Source organism: Physeter macrocephalus, chromosome 18, assembly GCF_002837175.3.
Source record: "Physeter macrocephalus isolate SW-GA chromosome 18, ASM283717v5, whole genome shotgun sequence".
NCBI lineage: Eukaryota > Metazoa > Chordata > Mammalia > Artiodactyla > Physeteridae > Physeter > Physeter macrocephalus.
Window position 1 is genome coordinate 77,950,666 of NC_041231.1, and position 20,600 is coordinate 77,971,265.

The 20,600-nt window shown below is 37.5% G+C and overlaps 1 protein-coding gene across 1 annotated transcript in view; it reads right to left on the reverse strand.

The window, feature by feature from the left end:
- The window catches only part of SUPT3H (SPT3 homolog, SAGA and STAGA complex component), a 441,307-nt gene that overhangs the window by 96,486 nt on the left and 324,221 nt on the right, over nucleotides 1–20,600 (reverse strand). The window contains exons 7-9 of the mRNA XM_055080057.1: nucleotides 8,912–8,987; nucleotides 3,585–3,697; nucleotides 2,258–2,365 (exon numbers count right to left, since the gene is read on the reverse strand). Of these exons, the coding sequence (XP_054936032.1) occupies nucleotides 2,258–2,365; nucleotides 3,585–3,697; nucleotides 8,912–8,987 (297 nt within the window). The remainder of the gene's footprint in view (nucleotides 1–2,257; nucleotides 2,366–3,584; nucleotides 3,698–8,911; nucleotides 8,988–20,600) is intronic.

Consider the following 20,600-nt stretch of genomic DNA (forward strand, 5'->3'; position numbering starts at 1 on the left):
AGAAACTTTCAATTCTTCCTTAATAACTCTAAGCGTCTACGGCCTTTATTCTCGAATCTAACTCCCCATCTACCCCTTCTCAATGAATTCTTGGCTTGAATATTTTAATCACAGTCTTTTTCCCCCCAGTACAATTACACTTATGCTGCCTCTGAGGCCTAGAGTATTTTCCCCACTTTTACCATCTCATAAAAGTCTTATTTTTCCTTCAACACCCAACTCCCTCTCTGAAGTCTTCTTTCATGGTAATTAGGGAGTTGTTTTTAATCTCTGAAATTTCTTTCTACGCCCCTCATTTGGAAATTAGTACATACAATCTTGAATTGTCTGTTTGTTTGCTTGTTAATTTACTTCCTTGGTTGTTTTACAGAATGTTCTGTCTCCCTAAATACAGATCATATTAGTCTCAGAGCCCCCATTTGTACCTAATTTGGTTAAGTCCTTAAAGCAGGCCCTTGATAGTGGTTGCTGATTTGCAAGGTGGATGTGTAAGATCCCTTCTCTAGAGTGGCCATTCTTTTTGTGTCGTGTCAGGTAATAAAGGGCAGAAAGACTTCCAGTCTCTCCGAATGCTCGTTCTGATCACCAGTCACGTTGAAGGAGGGGTGTCTGCCAAGTCAGGGAAAAGCTTGAGGCTTGTACTAACATACTTAGCCAGGATACTTCCTGACGCTCACACTCCCACCTCCCAGAGAGCCCAGGAAATCCAGCACATAAGCCATCTTTCTTAACGGCTGGGTAGCTGGGAATAGCAGCTGTGGTTGCTGAGCAGTTGCCCAGGGCAGCTTGGCCACCCTGGAGAACCGAGAAAATGGGAGGGACATAAAGAGTTTTCCTAGCCACGTAAGCAATCCCTTGAAAGTTAAGGAACAACTAGGCTTGTTATGTTCACTGTAAATTTCTTCAATTAGAAATGTTACAACGAATTTGTCTGATGTTAATGAAAAGCATACTTATACACATATTCATAAAGTGAACATGTATCAAAGACAGTTTAAAGGGTGTTCTTTGACATCATAATTTGGGATTGTAACATAAAGAAAACAAATAGTGTTTAATCAACTGGGTAAGCTTTAGGGACTTTTAAAGTATATTCGCTGATAATAATGTATGACCTTTTCCAAGACAAAAATGGATTTTTAATGAGCATAAACATATTAATTCCTATTGTAGTTCTAAGCCAATCTGGTTCTACAAGGGGCATAAAAAGATGTCAAACTTTTGGCATGTAATAAGACATAGGCATATATCTTTATATATTTTATAAGTATCCTAGAGCAGAGATATACCTAAATTTGGAGTTCATTGGGTTCACAGATCCCTTATATCTGCAGAATGGTTTCAGATGGTCTCTCAACACCCTGAAATTGTGTACAAAATTTGCAAATGTCTTTATGGAGAAAGGATTTACAATTTTCTTCAGATTCTTTGAATGGCTTAGCCATTTTCAGGTTATATGTTTCACCCAACTTGAACCAAAGTTCACTTCACAATTATACATGCAGATGTTAACCTAACCTCCTTGCTGCCTTCTCTATGGTTATTAGGTTGAATTATATGAAACTGATGTTTATGTTAGTAAAAAAAAAGTCAGATTATTGGCAAATTCATTAAATAGATATTACATTTCTGGTTTTTAGGCACATGCTGCCTACAGAGAATATTTTTTATGCCAAAAATGATACAAGGTTATTACACAAAGTCTTAAAGTTGGCAAGATGACTTTATAGTCCCCACAGGTGGGGATCTCAGCAACATAAATGGAATCAGAAAGGATGTGACTATCATATGATAGGGACAATTGAAACACAAAGGATAAATGGAGCCATGCTTCTTTAAATCATGTTTAGAGATAAATCAATAACTGGAAAGTAAAACTATCAATAAATGCCAGGAATCATTATTACACGAATAATAATAATTCTCTCATCTTTGAAGCAAAAAGAAATAACTTTTCTCAACGTTATTCAATTACCTAAACCACGTGTTTATCTCCCATGGAAATGAGAGGTGTGCTTTCACCGAAGGGCCAGGAAAGCTAAATAAGGCCGGGAGACGGTGAAAACAAATCATTGTATTAAGTGGATTGTTAGGGCCTGGTACATAGTACATATTTGTTTGAATGTTGAATGTATTAAGATTCTTTGACTGAAGGCTATATATTCCTACACGATCTTTTTCTTAGAACTACATGTAAATACCAGACATGAGAAAAAAATCCACAGATGGGTCAAAGACAGATTTTTTAAATACTTACCTCAGCAGAGCTGTGATACTGAATGAAGGTGGCAGAAATGGCATGGCTGAAGGGGTCTCCTGCCTTGGTTACCATGTCCTGCCTCACAAGAAGAGCCAGATCCACTAACTAGAAGATCAGAGCAATGAAACTAAAGTCACACAAATGGAAATAATCATCAGTGTCACTGAAATGGCAACGCTAAAAGCAATATACCCCAAATGTTATTGATAATATTGTCTGCCTAAAAATCTGTATTGTGGACATGAGCATATGCTGTCATTGGCTGGTAAATGGACCTACCCATGAACATAAATGATATATTCTGACCTCCTAGTAGAGTGGTTCTCAAAGTCTGTAATCACTAGGGAAACATTTTATTTCATTTTTAAAATTAATTAATTAATTTATTTATTTTTGGCTTAGTCAGGTCCTAGTTGCAGCCCACGGGATCTTTCACCGTGGCAGGGGCTTCTCTCTAGTTGTGGTGCATGGGCTCCAGAGTGCACAGGCTCAGTAGTTGCGGCACGCAGGCTCTCTAGTTGTGGTGCTAGGGCTCTCTAGTTGTGGCGCGTGGGCTCCAGAGTGCACAGGCTCAGTAGTTGCGGCACGCAGGCTCTCTAGTTGTGGCGCTAGGGCTCTCTAGTTGTGGTGTGTGGGCTCCAGAGTGCATGGGCTCTGTAGCTGTGGCACAGGTGCTTAGTTGCCCCGTGGCATGTGGGATCTTAGTTCCCCAACCAGGGATCGAACCTGTGTCCCCTGCACTGGAAGGCAGATTCTTAACCACTGGACCACCAGGGAAAACCTGGGAAATATTTTAAAATACATATTTCTGGGTTCCAAGCTCTGAGATTCTAATTCAGTAGGTCTGCTCTGGGGTATAGCTGAGAAATTTACATTTTAAACAAGAACCAAGGAGATGCTGATGCTTGTAGTCTAAGAACCATGCTCTGAGAAACTGGAGGGCAGTGATTCCAGACTCAGATTTTGGTAAGCACTCAGTAGACTGTACATTTCTAGAAAGCTGTTTTTCAAAGCTCAAAAATAATCTCTAAACAAGAGGGATGTGTACTTAGAATTCAGTGTTGAGAAAAGTATGCAAGTATTCCATTTCTGGTTCGGCTAAAGTTGCAAGAAACAGTCACTTTTAGCCTAACACCCACCGGGGCTGAGGATGCAAAGAAACATAACTGAACTAAATTTTAGAAAATGATGAGATTATCATAGGAGAGACCTCATGGCTGTTCTCATTCCTGGTAGAGCAGCAGGTGGAAGAAGAATTGATGATGGACAGGGATAGGGAGAAAGCAGCTATGCATGGCCTGATATGACAGATTAGAATTCTTACCTGTGCCACAGTTTCATATGCTAAATATGCTAAAATTTCCATAGCGCCAACATTGGGTTTTATCTCCAAACTGCTGCAGTCCAACCAGTCTCGAAATTTGGAGGCTTTTTTGGCTACCCATTGAAAAAAAAGTACAGAAAAAATTTAGCTTTGGAAGTGTTTTAATACTGCATATTACTATCACAAAATGAAAAACATTTCTATTGAAAATTGCGTATGAAAAACAATGCATATAATATGCAACATAGTTGAATTTATATTCTAGCCCCAAGAAATCCCTTACACATTTGCGTCTTTAGTATCTCTGCTACACAACACTGTATACTAAACCACTTAATGTTTAGCACTTGTTACAATGTGTCAGAATAAGTTATCATTGGCCATAGCTTATGTTATAACAGTAGTCAGAGAATTACTTGCTTGATGTAACTTTAATTTATTCTTGTGGAAAGAAAATCCTGCAAGAACCTGTGATAAAAAAGGAACATATAGAAATTGTATTTTTAATACCTTTCAAAATGTGTCTATTACTTGAATAGGCTCAAAGTTGTGAATTCAGAATTAAATAGAAAAAACTGATCTCTGGCCTGATCTAAATCTGTGCTTACATTTTCCTGATTGCGAAGATGTCTAAATTCTTAAGCCTGACTCTCAAAACCACCCAGACTGATTCCAACCTGCCTTTATATTATTCCCTATTAAAATGTCACTGGCCTTGAGTATAATCCTCTGTGTTCACCCCTGCATGGGATACTCTATCACTCTGTTTCATTCACATGAATCCTGCCCATACAAGCCAAAGGTATACATCCTCAACTCTAGTCATTTATTGAACACTTATATTATCAGAGAACCTTTTGTGTCCGCTTATAATTTCTCAAGCCACATTACAAGTTTTCTGTGGACCAACACCATGCGTCATGTCTCTCTGCATACCTAACAGTACTAAGCACATATGGAACCTTCTGTTAAATATCTCTAAACCACCACAGTGCTAAGCAGAATCTAACTTGACAGAGGTCCTTCATTAGATATTACTAATTTAACTAGTAACCCAGAGGGAAAAGATTGATAGTGAAGATTTTATCATATCTATAACATAATCATTTTTAAAAAAATCCAATGATTATTCTTTTGATTAATCTGGTCTCACAGGTCTATAAAACACTTAACAGTAACTCCAAGAATGATGTTTTGATCCTTATAGATAAAGTCTTCATGGATTCCACATACAGAAGAGTTTTCTGTGAAATAAATCACAGGAGACATTAAGTCCTGCTATCGAAGCACATATCCAAAGCTGTCAACTGTGGCAGAATTATGATAATCCCACTTAAAGCTATCTCCCTAAAGTAACCAATCTTCCCAATGCTCTCTGACATGCAACATTCCATCTAACTAGTAAGCTGCAATAGCTCACAAACACTTGGTTAACATCTGTGGAATACTTCTGAAGTTCAAGTCAACAGGCAGCAATTTGGCAAGATCAATAAAATGTACCCTATTCACCTCTCCCTTTGCAGACAGCAACATGGAAACAGGTATTTTGTGACTGTGCTCTAAACACTTTATTTTTAAAGTAAGGGAAAGAAGAGTTCTTGGTATTCTGTCAGATCTGCCTACCTAAGCAACAGAATCGTCAGCTTTCTCACTAGATCTTACGTACTGAGAAAGCAGAGGTGAGGACCATGGGTCCACCATGGTATCCCAGCACCCAGAATAGTGCCTGACATTAGCACACTCACCATAAATATTTCTAGAAGGAATAAATGAATGAATGAATGAATGAATGAATGAAAGATATTCCTTTAATAAAAGGGTAGGGTCCAAACTTTTCCATACGTCAAAAAAGATGCATAAGACCACTTGGGTTACTACTATGCCAGCAATCTTCCGGGTGAAGGTTCTCTGAGCTAATTCCCTTCCTGTCACGTGGAGGACTGTTTCAGAGATGGACCTTTCCAGGGTGACGCTGGTTCCAAAAAAAAGAGGCACAGATACTCTCAGTCATGATAGTTTGTTTTCACCAGAAGTAAGGGGGCATGAAACTGAATGAGTTCCTTTTCCTTCACCCCTCTTCTCAATATCTCAGGAGAAAGGGTAATCCTGGAAATTGATCAACAGTCTAAATAGAACCTTGACCAAAGGTCAAAAATTCCTGGGATTATCCTCTTTCTGACACAACCTGAGTTTTCAGCCTGTGCTGGAAATAAAACTACTTTACTTAATAATTTCATATGAAACTTTAAGGTTGTCAATTCTCATACACTTTCTCTTTCTCATCAGTGATCAATGGCAAAATTCAAGTTCCTCTCAATATTCCATTCTCTCACCCCTGCACACTATTTCATTATTTCTACAACATCCCTTCTCACCAGCCTTTCCATTCCTGATCCTTTCCACAGAGCCCTCTGTAATGCTCATTCCACTCTGAAGAAAACCTTCTGCAACTTCTATCTCTTCAAAATCACTGTTCTTTGAATAAATCGAAAATAACCTTCCTCACAGGGCATGGTTTTCCCTGGAAATTTCTATAGTAGGGGTTGCTTCTTTCTTTTCTTTTATACATATTTATTGATCGGCTACTGATTGCCAGCCTGTTCATTTCCCCATATACCCGAGGGTATATCTTCATTCTCTTTCTTTCTCCCACAGGGAAAACATAAAACAAGAAGACATCAGATTTCTAACCAACGATAGAGGCTAAAAGACAATGGAATCATGTTTTAACCAATAACTATTAGTCTACAGTTTCCTACTTAACTAAACTATCACTTAAGTATGAGGGCAAAATAAAGCCATTTTTAAGACAAAAATGAGTGCTTTAAGCACTTAGGAGGCTTGGGAAAAACAAAATTAGGCTGAGAAGGGCAGTTTAGATACAGGCATACCTCAGAGATATTGTGGGTTTGGTTCCAGACCACCACAATAAATCAAATATTGCAATAAAGTGAGTTACACATATTTTTTGGTTTTCCAGTACATATAAAAGCTATATATACACTATACTGTAGTCTACTAAGTGTAAAATAACATTATGTCTAAAAAAAAAGCTTAATTAAAAATAATCCTGTTTGAAAAAACAATAATAATCCTGTTTGAAAAATGGCACCAATAGACTTGCTTGATGCAGGGTTGCCACAAACCTTCGATTCCTAAAAAAACACCCTATCTGTGAAGCACAATAAAGCAAAGAGCAATAAAACGAGGTATGCCTGTAGTTACCAACTTAAAAAATTTTAAGTCAGGGGTGTACTTTAGAAAAATTAAGGATAGCAACTAAAATAACAGCAACAGAATATATAATATACAAACTGGTTGATGAAAAACGGAATGAAGAAAACCCAATCAATCCAAAGAAAAGGAGGAAAACCAAATAAAAAAGCACAGTAAATTGAAAACACAAAATAAGACAGCATATATAAACCCAAATGTGTAAGTAATTAAATACATATAAATTAAACTCATCAATTAAAATACAAAGAGACTCTCAGATTAACTAAAAAGAAAAGTTAGGTATTTGTTTACAAAATCCACACATAAAACAACAGGTTGAAAGGACTGGAAACAGGTTTATCAAATTATAACTAAATTAAAGCTTTGTGAATTAATATCAGATTTTAAAGGACTTTAAGGGAAATGACTATCTGACTTACATAAATGTAAAAACAAAACACTGGTGAACGTGATCAGTGTCCTGGTTTTACAACTTACCCTCAGCCTATAAAGTTATAGACATGTTATTTTAAAATGCACCAGTAGTCTCAACTAGTGAGTGCTATGAGCAGATATTTAAAAAGATACAAATGGCTGGATCACAATTCCTATATCTTGGTAATCTATCAGGCAAGGAATGCAAAGAGTCTGGTTCTGGAACTGCCGACCCCCTTGGACTGAGCATTCCCAACGACAGTACTGTGGCATATAATAAAACAGATTCTTCCACGAAGGGTTCATGATGAAGCACTTATGGGTACCATATAAAGAAATAATTTTAAATGCCCAAATCCCTCTTCTTTAAAGAAAAAAAAACTAAGCATAAGATACTCTTTATACTACAATTATTTTATACAGAAATGGAATGTGTTAATTTTTAATCTACTAAGTTTACAACTAAGTTATGAAATTTAAATTTAAAATATGATTTAAAAAAATAGTCCAATAGCACTAAATGTTACTTTATAAAATGCAGATTTATACTTATAAAGGACTTGAATGCCATTTTTAAACCTAAAATTTACAATACAAAAACCTCTCATTTGCTGAAATTGCCATGATCTGAAGTGTCATTTACTTAATGCTTCACAGATGTATGATGCCAAATTGTTAGTCAGGCTGCAAAGTATATTTAGTTAGGAAAAAAAAATCTTCCCAAACATGTTTTCCTATATTTTACTGACATTTACATGAGGCAGTATTTGAAATGTGTCATTTATTTGCACTTTATGATCTATAAATGAAGCTCTCATTTTCTTTTTCCAAATCAAATACATTGTTATTGTGACCACATAATAGCTTTTCGTTTAAAGACAGCATTGTGTCCATGATCCCTCAGATTAGGGTCATGTGCTACTTTGTCATATTTTTAACTGGACTTTTCATCACACTTAACTCTTTGACCTTCACCCCGAGAGTCTTAGTCATCACTGAACTGTTGCTGTAAGGATGTTTTGTACACAATCTAGCCCACTATTTATCAAGAGCCTTTATCTATTCTTAGTAAGCTGTGTGCAGGGGTGGGACAGCACTAATTTTGCCATAGGTACAGGAGCGTGGACTAATGAATTTGCTAACGTGGAATGCACGCCACAGCAGGAGCTTACAGACAAAGATGGAAAAGACTGTTTATGTTGATATGTTCTATTGTGGTAATATGAGAATGCACACATGAAGGGAAAGTTTGGTATTTATTACTATTGGGGGCTTTTAAATGTCATGACTGTACTACTACAGTCCATTATGGGTCAAGTACAATCAGCAATGCTAGTGTAAAAATGACTAAGAAACCAAAAAAGAAATTTAAATGGGAATATTACAAAAAATGGAATTTTTCTGACTAAAAGTAATGTGAATAATTAACATGGCTCTCTGTGTATTACCAGTGCCCTTAAAAACCTCTTAATACTATTAACTGCGAAACAGCAGAGTGGGGTAAAACCTTTTATAGGCTCCCCTACAATGCAGAGGCTGTTTCCATAATAGTTATAACTATGTATATATGTATTAAACTCACCAATTTCTAAGGAACACAGATGTTGCTGTACATTAGTGTATCTGTAACACATAATCTCAAACGTATAATGAAGCAAAGTTAAATGCTTACTTACAGAAACTTAATTGTCGACTTTCACAGAATTCTGCATATTGAGCTGAATCCATAATTCGAGTCTGTCTTTCTGCTCTCTAATAGGTAAAAATAAAAAGACACACAATTTTTAAAGCACACAGACTTTTATGTTTTCACAGCTAAAACCCAGAACTGAAGTTCCATTTCCTTTTCTTACTCTAGGTGAATAGTTTAGTACCACCATAAATACCATGATACATAAAATTATGATAACAGTAGTTCTGAAGCTTGTTTCTCTTGGAAATACAGTTTAAAAACCATTTTCCAGTCCTCTGTTATTTTTATTATAGTGGACGAAAAAACTAAAGGACCTCACTTCTTAAGACTCTGCACTTCTAAATTTTCTTTAACTGTACCACACTCTAGAAGAAAGAGAAAACTGTGAGGTGATAACAAATCAAACAGAAAATTTGTTATGAACTCTTATTGCCTATCTGCCTTAAAGCTGGGATTTTTCAATGTTAAAATGGGAGTCAACGAATGGAATCCATATATTTCCCCTCAGTTAGAACACAGAGCCAGAGCTAACAAATCCATATTTTAAATTGCAAAGAAAATAAAGAAAAAGGTAAACACAACACAAATCCTTTAATCTGGGTCCAGGTATGATTCACAGTTTGGTAGAGTTTCATTCGTGGCTTTTTGGATTCAGTATAGCAGATGTTTGCTGCTTCATTGTCCCACAAGAGGTAGGATAATTATAATTCACCCATAGTTTGGTGGGAAAGAATATGACCGCTTCCGCTTCCTTGGCAAGGGAAGCATTTTGAAATGAGACAGGCTGGTACTTCTTGGAATGAGTTTCTGGCCAGTAAAGGAAAAAAAATTCCCTGAGATTTAAAATTTTTTTCTGCTTTGGAAGGACTTTCAGCAAGTTTTCTTTATCACAGTTGGTGGAATACATAAGTACCACTTCTAACGTCTATGGATATTTTTATATTTTTTAAAACTGAAATTATTCTTTTTCATCTTGTTTGATTTGGGTGAGTAGACAATTTAATTCCAATGATCTATCAGTTGATGGAATGAATAATGATGGCACACTAGCTGCAGCTCCATAGAGAAAAGATAGGTGGGGGGTGGGAATTAAGGCAAAATTTATTAACTACTGTGGTTCCTTCTAAGACCACTGATTATTTTTTCCCTTCCTTCTCTCCCCTTCACCTTTTCCTTCCTAACCTCCTCCACGCATATTCACAAACACATATATGTGTTGACACAAACCCAGACTTCTCTTGTTTATTTATTCTCTAGGTTAAAGTATCCTTTTTGAACACGTACAAGTAAATATTACTCCCACACACGTGCAGGTATATGTATGTGTTGTATGTGTACATGTATCCTGTTGTGTGTGTATCTGAAACATTATGTTTCCTTAAGGGTATATTACTGGATAAATTTTTATGTACTCAGAAGTATTTTTTGATATATGAATGCATGATTTAGTTTTGTCCATTTTAATGTATCTGATATATGGCTCGATAAATGTTTGCTAATGGAAAACAGGAAGTAAGGCAGGGATAATTTATGTGTTTTGAACATGACAAGTCAGTTACTAATGTGTTTATTAAAACAAAAAACCTCTGAGACTGGTATCTTTAATGTATGTACATATTATGTATGCATGTCTGTATGTGCATCTGACTGTGTCTGACTATAGCAGGAATCTCTCAGGTTTGAATTTCTAGCTCCTAACAAATATCTGACACATGGTAAATGAGCCATAAAACATTTGTGGAATAAACAAATGCTACCATCTTGGTCTATGATGCAGGCAAATGGCTATAATGCAGCCAATCCTTCATTATCCATGCGTTCCTCCAGGTCTTCTCTGCTGCTCTCCAGCTAAGCAGCCTCATCCACCAAACACATGCTAGACAGAAAGGAATCAGATGACTACGGAAAAAGTAAGTCCCTAAGGAGATTCTTAATACTAACTTTCCTCCAAAAATTGGACACTCAAGATTTGGCTTCTGTATACATTCTTAGATAGCTTAGATGGTTGTTGTATTTTATTTTATTTATTTATTTTTTCATATTTAAAGATTTATTCTTTAGAGCAGTTTTAGGTTCACAGTAAAATTAAGAAGGAGGTACAGACAGCTCCCAAATACCCCGTGCTCCCCCACGCACACAGCCTCCCCAACATCAACACCCCCAGCAGAGTGGTGCGCTTGTTACAACTGATGAACCTACACTGCCACATCATTATCACCCCAAATCCACAGGTTACATTATGGTTCACCCTGAGTGTTGTACGTTCTACGAGTTTGGACAAATATATGACACGTATCCATCGTTATGGTAAGTTGATGTATTTTAAGTCCTCTAGCCTCCACGCAGTAACCTTTGATCTCGGGAGCCCCGTGAAGCTACTAGGGTATGCGTAGAAATTATTCACCAAGCACCTAGCATACAGCAAACACACAATGTGAAGCAGTTGACTCAACAGTGAAGACTTATTATAGGCAGTACAAAATCACAGCTAGAGAGCAGCATAAAATTCATCTTGTTCAATCTCTCTCTTTTAAAGATAAGGAAATTAAGGTTCGGAGGGAAATGATTTGTGAAAGGTGACCAAGTTAGAACTGAAGCCCAGGACTCTCAATTCCTTGAGGAAGCCTATTTTCATTATAAAGAGCTGTCTCTAACATATAGTAATTTTTTACGCCAATATTTTTCTCTGGGATCCTCTAAACTCTCTACATTATCTTACTAAAAGGTATTATGGAGACACTGTAATTAACGTGCCCAAACTGTTCACGAGAAAATGAAATTAGTGAGGCCCTGGATCAGCAAAGAAGGCAGATCTGGGGATAGCCTAGTACAGAATGTACGAACTGTAATGTACCTGACAGTACACGGGGGTGCTGCAAACACGTCACAGGTGTGGAGGGATACTGTTTCCCCTCCACCTTCTGGATGCCTCACAAGGCTGAGGCAGCAGAAACCCCAGGCTGGTAAATGTTATCATTTTCTATGCGTGCCATGCATAAAAGAGGTTGGGAAGCACTCCTACTAATGTCCTCAGAATATACACCGCATGTCACAGGGCATGCATGCTATTCACAGCACGGTCAAGTGCACTCAACAGGAAATCAGAGACACTAACTGGGACTTGATGATGAGGATGGTTCAGATCTGCTCCTCATGCTAATTTTTGTTTACTCCTCTCTCTTGCCCAGGACTTGTTTCAAATAACCAAAAAAATGGGACAAATTTGTTCTCAGAAAAGCATCCAAATCATTCAGCATCTGATTACATCATCTCCTGATCTTACACTATCACCTTAAATACTGGGAAAGTCAGAAAATACCTAATCTTCATGGACTATGTATTCTTCAAAGATAGTAACTATATTTTGCTTCTATAATCTCAGTGTTGGCTGAGATTTCTTAGCTTGGATTTACCTGGGCCTCGGTAAACATTTGCTGGCTGGCTGAATGACTGGGCAGATGGATGGGTAGATTGAGGCAAAAGAAATGCATTTAAATCCTTGATGGCTGGTCTCAAAACAGGAACTGTAATATTTGTAATCAAACTGTACAAATTCCAGAGAGGGTAGACAGTTTTTTAAGCCAAAGACCCATAAAAACCAAGACACTGGCCAACAATTAACTAAGGCTGGCTCTTATTTTCTGTGGTGTCCTAAATCCACCTCCCTTCTGCCTCTCTTCAGATCACCCTCTGTAATTCACATTAAAGTACACAGTGGCTGTCTTTTTCTATTCCTGGAACTTTAAGAAATCTCTGGAAAAAGATTCAAGTGGGAAAAAAATCATAAGCCTAATAAAATAGCATGACCAGAATAACAATGCCTACTCTTTACATAAAGCAGCACGATAACCTTTAAGATAAACAGTTTTCATAGCTCCATTTTAGAAGCTGAGCTTGAGCACACTCAGATGTGGAGAAGTAAAAAAAAGAAAAAAAAATTAAAGTATATAGTTAATAAAGAGGCAAAGTGAGAAGTAAAACTTGGGTTTGTCTTGAATGACCTATTCTGAGGTATATCACTAAATAATCATATCAGGTTAATCACAGCTTTTATTCTCCCTGAACATCCTCACATGAGGATGATCTCAGACTGCCACATAAATGTCAGGTCATCTCTGGATTACTCATGCTTTTTGCATCTGCAAGTCCAGTTCGTCTTCTGCTGAATCTGGCGCTTCTACCCACTCGTTGCTTTCTTTAGGTATCAGCAGTGCTTCTGAACTCTCATAAAAATATGCTAATAACTCAGAGGCTTCTCTGAAATTGCACCTTACTAGTACTACAACATAGCAAAGTATTACCATGTAGGGGCATACATGGATGCATTACCTTTGAAAGACTTACTCCTAAAATTTTCCAAATACCCAACAATATTTCAAAATTTAATTGAAATAGCTTCCCAAAAAAGGTAAAAGAGAATAGTTATGCTATAGTCATTCATCTCATTATCAAGGTTACAGGTCTTTCCGGTTATTGCAAAACAGAAGGCACAATTCCATGTCAGATAGACTTACTTTCTGGGTCTTACCTAAATGAAAACAGGGGAGCAAATATCCCTACAAATGCAGTATGTAGTATAATTTGTTTGTTCAATACCTGAACACAACAGTCTGTCAGTGTATAATTGTTAATTTAAATTTTTAGTGAGAAGTTTTTATGTCAGTGGATGTGAAATTGCTGTGTCTTTGAAAAATACTTTCAAGGACAGCAATGACAACCACCATTTGCCCCTGCCTATATCAGTTTGAGGTATGAGGCTGGATTACTTCTGCAGCATGCAGTTTCATTTAAATTCTCTGCATGCTTTCACTGAAGCATACGTAAAGGTTATAGAAACTATGTGCTGGCGTATCTCTTGGCAGCCTCTCAAGACACATGACTTTCTTCAGCAACACAGAATCACAGAACATAACTTTTAAACCAAGATGAAAGTTTTCATCTGCTTTCATTTCCACCTTGAATTAAAAAAAAATCTTATTTTGATTACACTTAGAAGTCTTACAATTGACATGCGAAGTCCTTTCTGCATGGAAAAGGCCAAATGTCAACCAAATACCTCATGTTAGGCAGGAACTGGTTGCTGAACTTGAAAACTTCATACAGAGTGGTTGCAGCAGCATCCGGCAATGTGACAACATGTGAACTATGGAATGTTTATGTATGTTCATGTATGCTGTGGTCCACAGCAGAAGGATGTCCACAGATCAGTAAACGCGATAGAATGCTGAAGCACCCTGGAAACCTCATACACCCCCAACTCACTGTAGATAAGGAAGCTGAGGTCCAGAAAGGTTTTAGGGTTTATCTGGATCATTGCAGAGGCAACCCGGTACGCAGGTGAGTGCTGGCTCTGCTTGCTGGGTCAGTTTGTAATTTACTAGATTCCCCTACCCAAGAGGTAGGCGAATCTCCGTCAAAACATCTGGTAGATTCCCCTGCTTTTAATGCCCACTGCAGTGCTCATTATTTTGGGCCTGGAGTACTGCAACAGGTTTCTGCTGGTTGCTTCCAAATATTTTAACTCTTCCAACCCATCCGGGTACAATTAGTTCAAGTAAAAACAAAGAGAAAAGACCTTGGCACAAAGGTTACTCTTTGTCACATTTGCCATGTTTTGCTGTCCCCTGCCCCTCCCTCATGATTGTGCTGGACACCCCCTCTTCCATCCCCATGGTAATTTAACTCCTTCCCTTTCAGCATAAGTACCAGCTCCTCTAGCAACTCTTCCCTCAAGAGGCCAGGTCACATTGATTCCTCTCTTCCAAATCATACATGTTCTTCTAGATAATATTATACCCCTGCACTTTTCTGTGTGTCCTACTTGTGTCTCCCCTCAGAGATTATAGCTGCGAGAATGTATTATTAACTGAAAAAAGCAAGTTGAGAATCAGAATGTATGTACCTTGATCCCATTTACGTTTAAACACACAAGCGTGCACATGCGACATACATACACGTGTGCAAACATCTGGAAGTATATACATTATGCTTTTAATAGTATTAATCTCGGGGGTAACATTATAGGGAACTTTCACTTTTTCAGGTACACACTGCAGTAATTAAAATTTTTTTTCTTAACTGAATTACAATCAGGAAAGAAAAGATTTTTGAAAGTAAAGAAATCTTGTTTGACTTACAGAAGGTCATTAAATAAATGTCCATATGCAGTAAAATAATCAAAGTGGTTACTCAAGAGGCAGAAAATCACAGAGAGATAGCAGAGGCTTGGATATATGTTCTCAGTGAGATAGACTGAAAGAGGGAGAGAAAGGAGAATGTTACTGCAATGTTAAGGGAGCCAACTCGGAATTCTGACTGATGTAATCTTGAAATCAAAAGTTCATTGAAGTTTGACCCAGAATTTTCTAACTGAATAAAAATACAATATATTTCCTAGCCTAAAAATAAAGGTTTCCGTTGGTGTTGATTTGCTCTCCGAGAGTGATTTTTATAATCCACCAGTTTTATGTGTCCAAGGTATTAAGAATGTATTGTAATAGCTATATGAAGTTTCCCAAGGAAATAGCTGTAGACTCTAGGAGAACATTCAAGGGATTTAAAAGGAATTTTGTGCTAAAAATAAGTGAGTAATTCTCAGCAAGTACAAAGCATCAGTGATTGAGAAATACACAAAAGGATATTTGTGACATTAGTTCATAATAGAGTTATTTCAAAATATTGGATTTTTGGGGGTCTATACTCTTTGGGTCTAAATATATTAATGTTACTATAGGAGTTTTTTTCTTTCCTATATATTTTAAACTATGAAGAATGAGCATGATTGGTTATATAAGGAAAATACAGTTGTTATTAAAAATCAAAATACTACTCTTTAAATGGGGGTAATGCCTGCTTCAAATTTTTTAATCTGAATTTATTAAGCTAGTAATGGGGAGAATTGTTCCCAATAAAATATTTCCTGTCTTGGGATAAAATGTGTGCTAAGAAAAGTATCACTTTTTTTCAATAACTTAGTACCAAACAACTTAATCCCATGTTTAGTTGTAAACCCTCATGTAGTATTAATACTAATTTTTACTGATGTTTTCCTGAAATTGTAAACATGCTCTGTAATAACTAAGTTGGCAAATAATATAAAAAGTTATGTGAGTTTCTGCCCAAACTAGTTCTTTAAAGTGATAGAAGACTGACTTCTTTTTTATGTTCCTGATTGAGGGTGCTATAACCCTTTTTTTGTGGTTTCTATTTGGCTGTATATCCAAAAGTGAACATATCAGGTTAATATATGTAGGCTCTTTAGTATTCTGAATAATATTCCTAAAAATTCTCATAGGTTTATGTAATATCCAGATGAGTCGACATAACTTTAGAGTCTAGCAAATGTACAAGGATACAGTTAAATATTTTGGCCATTTAGGGTAAAACTTTACAACTGGAAAATATGTATATAAAGTAACTATTGCACAAAATTTAATTCATACTTTCTCTTTAACCTTGAGTGAGAGCTGCAGACCTTTCCATTTTGATTTAGTCAAGATCAAATTCTCAAGCAGTCCAAACACATACTGAACGCAGGCTGGCTTCACATATGCAGTGGGAAAGTCTGGCACCCTTAAAATAAAATCCTGTGAAGCAGGGAGCCTGTCAGTGCAGCATGGCCCTCACCATCCTCTTCAAGGATCCATGGAACTCTGCACAGAACAAGGGAGAGTCCCCCTTGGAATTTCCCTTTGTTGCTACTAAGTGATACATCTGAGCATTTTCACCAAGGATTTTTTTTTATATGTGAAAATAACACTTTTTATCTTAGTTCACTTCATTGATTAATTCCCTCTAAGCAAGTTCCATGAGCTCTACCTTTATTTTTATTTATTTATTTATATTATTATTTTTTAACATCTTTATTGGAGTATAATTGCTTTACAATGGTGTGTTAGTTTCTGCTTTACAACCAAGTGAATCAGTTATACATGTTCCCATATCTCTTCCCTCTTGCCGTCTCCCTCCCTCCCACCCTCCCTATCCCACCCCTCTAGGTGGTCACAAAGCACCGAGCTGATCTCCCTGTGCGATGCGGCTGCTTCCCACTAGCTACCTATTTTACATTTGGTAGTGTATATGTGTCCATACCACTCTCTCACTTCATCCCAGCTTACCCCTCCCCCTCCCCGTGTCCTCAAGTCCATTCTCTACATCTGTGTCTTTATTCCTGTCCTGCCCCTAGGTTCATCAGAACAATTTAAAAAAAATTCCATATATATGTGTTGGCATGCGGTATTTGTTTTTCTCTTTCTGACTTACTTCACTCTGTATGACAGACTCTAGGTCCAGCCACCTCACTGGTTGCTTCCATGTCCTGGCTGTTGTAAATAGAGCTGCAATGAACACTGTGGTGCATGACTCTTTTTGAATTATGGTTGTCCATGAGCTCTACCTTTAAAAATATACCTGGAATAAACTACTTTTCATGCCCTTCCACTGTCACTGCCACTCCTCTGGTCCAAGCCATCATCATCATCTCTCCCCTGGATGACTGCAATAATCTCCTAATGGGTCTTCCTGCTTCCACTCTTCCTCCTCTCCTATCCCCACCCCTGACCATCTATTCACCAAGCAATGGCCAGAGTGATCTTTTAAAAAAACAAAATCAGATCATGCTATTTATGATCAAAACTTCTATGTATCTATTCCTTCCAATATAAAATAAAAAATAAAACAAACAAACAAACAAAAACTTCCAACAGCTTCTCATCACACATAAAAGAAAAGCCCCAATCCTCAGAATGGCCTACAAATCCCAACGTCATCTGGTTCCCTATTACTCTCAGATCTCACCTCCTATCACTCCCCTTCTCACTCCACTCTAGCCTCACTGGCCTATCCTGAACTTTCTTGAAAATGCCAAATACATTCCCACGCCAGGGCCTTTGCATTTATCGTACTCTGTCCAGAATACCTTAACCCCACATCGCTGTCTCGCTTGCTCCCTCAATTCCATCAGGTCTCTGTTCAGAAGTCACCTTATCAGAGAAGCCGTTTATGGCCACTTAATATAAAATAGCAGCTCCCCCAGGTCACTCTCTATCCATTACTTTGTTTCATTTTTCTTCATAGCTCTTACTACCATCTGCCACAATAACATTATATGCTTATTTGTTTATTGTCTAGTTCTCCTCAACTAGGATGTAAGTTCCCTGACAGCACAGACTATGTCTATTTTATTCAGTGCTAAATCCTCACAGCCTCTACAGAGCTTGACACATAGTAGTGTTTCATAAATATGGGTGGAACAAACCCATAAATACTTTTTTCTATATTTTTTATATATAAAAATTAATACCTCTAAGGCAGGGTTTCTCAATATTGGCACTATTGACATTTTGTGCTGAATAATTCTTTGTTGTGGGTCTGTCCTATGCCCTGTAGGATGTTTACCAGCATCCCTGACCTCTACCCACTAGATGCCAATAGCATCTGCCCACCACTTCGTGGGCTGTGAAAACCAAAAATGTCTCTAAACATCGCCAAATGTCCCACTGGGGGCAAAATCACACCCAGTTAAGAACCACTAGTCTAAGGCGAAGGGGACTGACACTGGTTGACTCACTACTATGTGTGGGTGCCACACTTCATCCTTTCATTTTTCTCTTTCAATTCTTCCAATAATCTCAATGGGCAGATATGATTCCTGTTTTTAAAATGAAGCATCTATGGCTCATATACATTAGGTAACTTATCTAAGTTTGCTAAGCAGGTAAGGCACGTGCATTCTGAAACCAGGTCTGTGTCACTCCAAAGTCTATGCTCTTTTCACTATGAATCCTCATTAATGAAACTGTTAAAGCAGAGGTGATAAAAGGGAGGAAAGGAGTCTTAGAGCCCTCCAATTTTCCTTCTCCTCTGCAAGATATTTCTCAATGAAACTCCAGAAATTGCAGGGCAGAACTTGAAAAGCACTGTGCTATCCTGTGCTGCCTGCCCTTCAAGGAACAAGCACTGTGCCTCTAAATCTGGTTTCAAAACAGAGGCCACTTCACCTGTGAGACTCACGGGATGACCACGATACTGAAGGAACAACTCATCCCCACATGCCAGTCAGAGTGACCTTTTAAAAATGGAATCATGTGTCATTTCTATCAAATCCCTCCTTGGTTCTGACATCATGGTCTGTTGCAAAAACAACAGGCTTACCTGTGGAGCACGGACGAAAGAGAGCTCCGAAAACAGGGACCAGAACAAACGCTGCTTCTTTCAACCCTCCTGAACCAATACACCAGGACCGGCCCTCGCCTCTCATCAGAATCCTACTCCCTATCTCAAAGCTACACTACTGCTGCCAGAAAAGTTGAGAAGTAGCAGAGATAACTGGCTCAGTGATGGATTAGAATAACCAGTTCACAGTCTCCGCTTCCTATAATTTATGTTGATAGTTTTAATCTCTTAGTTTATAAAACAATTAAAAAATTGGCACTTCAGGACTTCCCTGGTGGCATAGTGGTTAAGAATCCGCCTGCCAATGCAGGGGACATGGGTTAGAGCCCTGGTACTTAGTAAGATCCCACATGCCACAGAGCAACTAAGCCCGTGCGCCACAACTACTGAGCCTGCGCTCCAGAGCCCGCTCACCACACCTACTGAGCCCACGTGCCACAACTACCAAGCCCGTGCACAGCAACGAAGACCCAACGTAGCCAAAAAAGAAAATTGGCACTTCATATAGTAAACCTTAAGTACTCTAGCTAAGAAGGTATTCTAGTAAGATGGTTAAATTTTTCATTTAGGAATTTTCAACTAAAGAAAAATACTGCTGTTAACAAACTGTGAGATAAATAGGGATACAAAAAACCATGTTTAACAATAAATTTGAATCACACATGCTTTAAAAATTAAAAAAGAAGAAAGAAGAAATTATGAAAAGAGGAATAATGAAGTCTATTACATTATACACCAGGGAAGAAACAAAGTCACCAATCTAGGAAAAATTCTCAAGGGAATATGTTATAGAGGAAAAATATGTTTTTATAACTGGACACCATCTGAGTTAGAATTAGAAACAAAACCAAATTAAATTGTTTATTCCCCTGAAGAGAATGCTCTTAATCATTTTAAAGCTGACGTTTCTTTTCTCATAACTGGCTGAGCTGTGTTCATGAGTCAGAAATGAGCAAGTTCATCAACAGAAACCTGCCACAGAGACTGATGTAGCTGCAAGCATGAGTTAACCCCAAACAAAAAGAAAAGGATTTCCTGACTATGCCAAGATGTGATCACTGAAAAAAACCCAGAAACAGACTTGACCAAATATGACTATAATGAGAATACAAGAGAAATCATAGCTATCCAAACTGCTTTAGTTTCAAATGTAATAAATGAAAAATCCTAAATTATTAACAGGAAAAAGCAGAAATGTCTACACATTAAAAAAATTAATGTCTATTTTCACTTCTTACCTTAAAAAACTGTACCTAATTAAAAAGAAACAAAACCAGAAATCATCTTTAAGATAATTGTGGGTTCAAAACCTTGGAAAGATGAAATCCTGTAGGGCCTTATCTCCTGAAGAAGCCCTGGATGTACTTAGATTCAGTATTTCAAGCAGCCTGAATGCTATGACAGCCTCTTGGGCTTCAAAGAATGCAGAACAGCAAAATCCCCTAGAATCATAAATGTAAAACCTATAATTATGGTTATTTAACAAAATGGTTTCTATT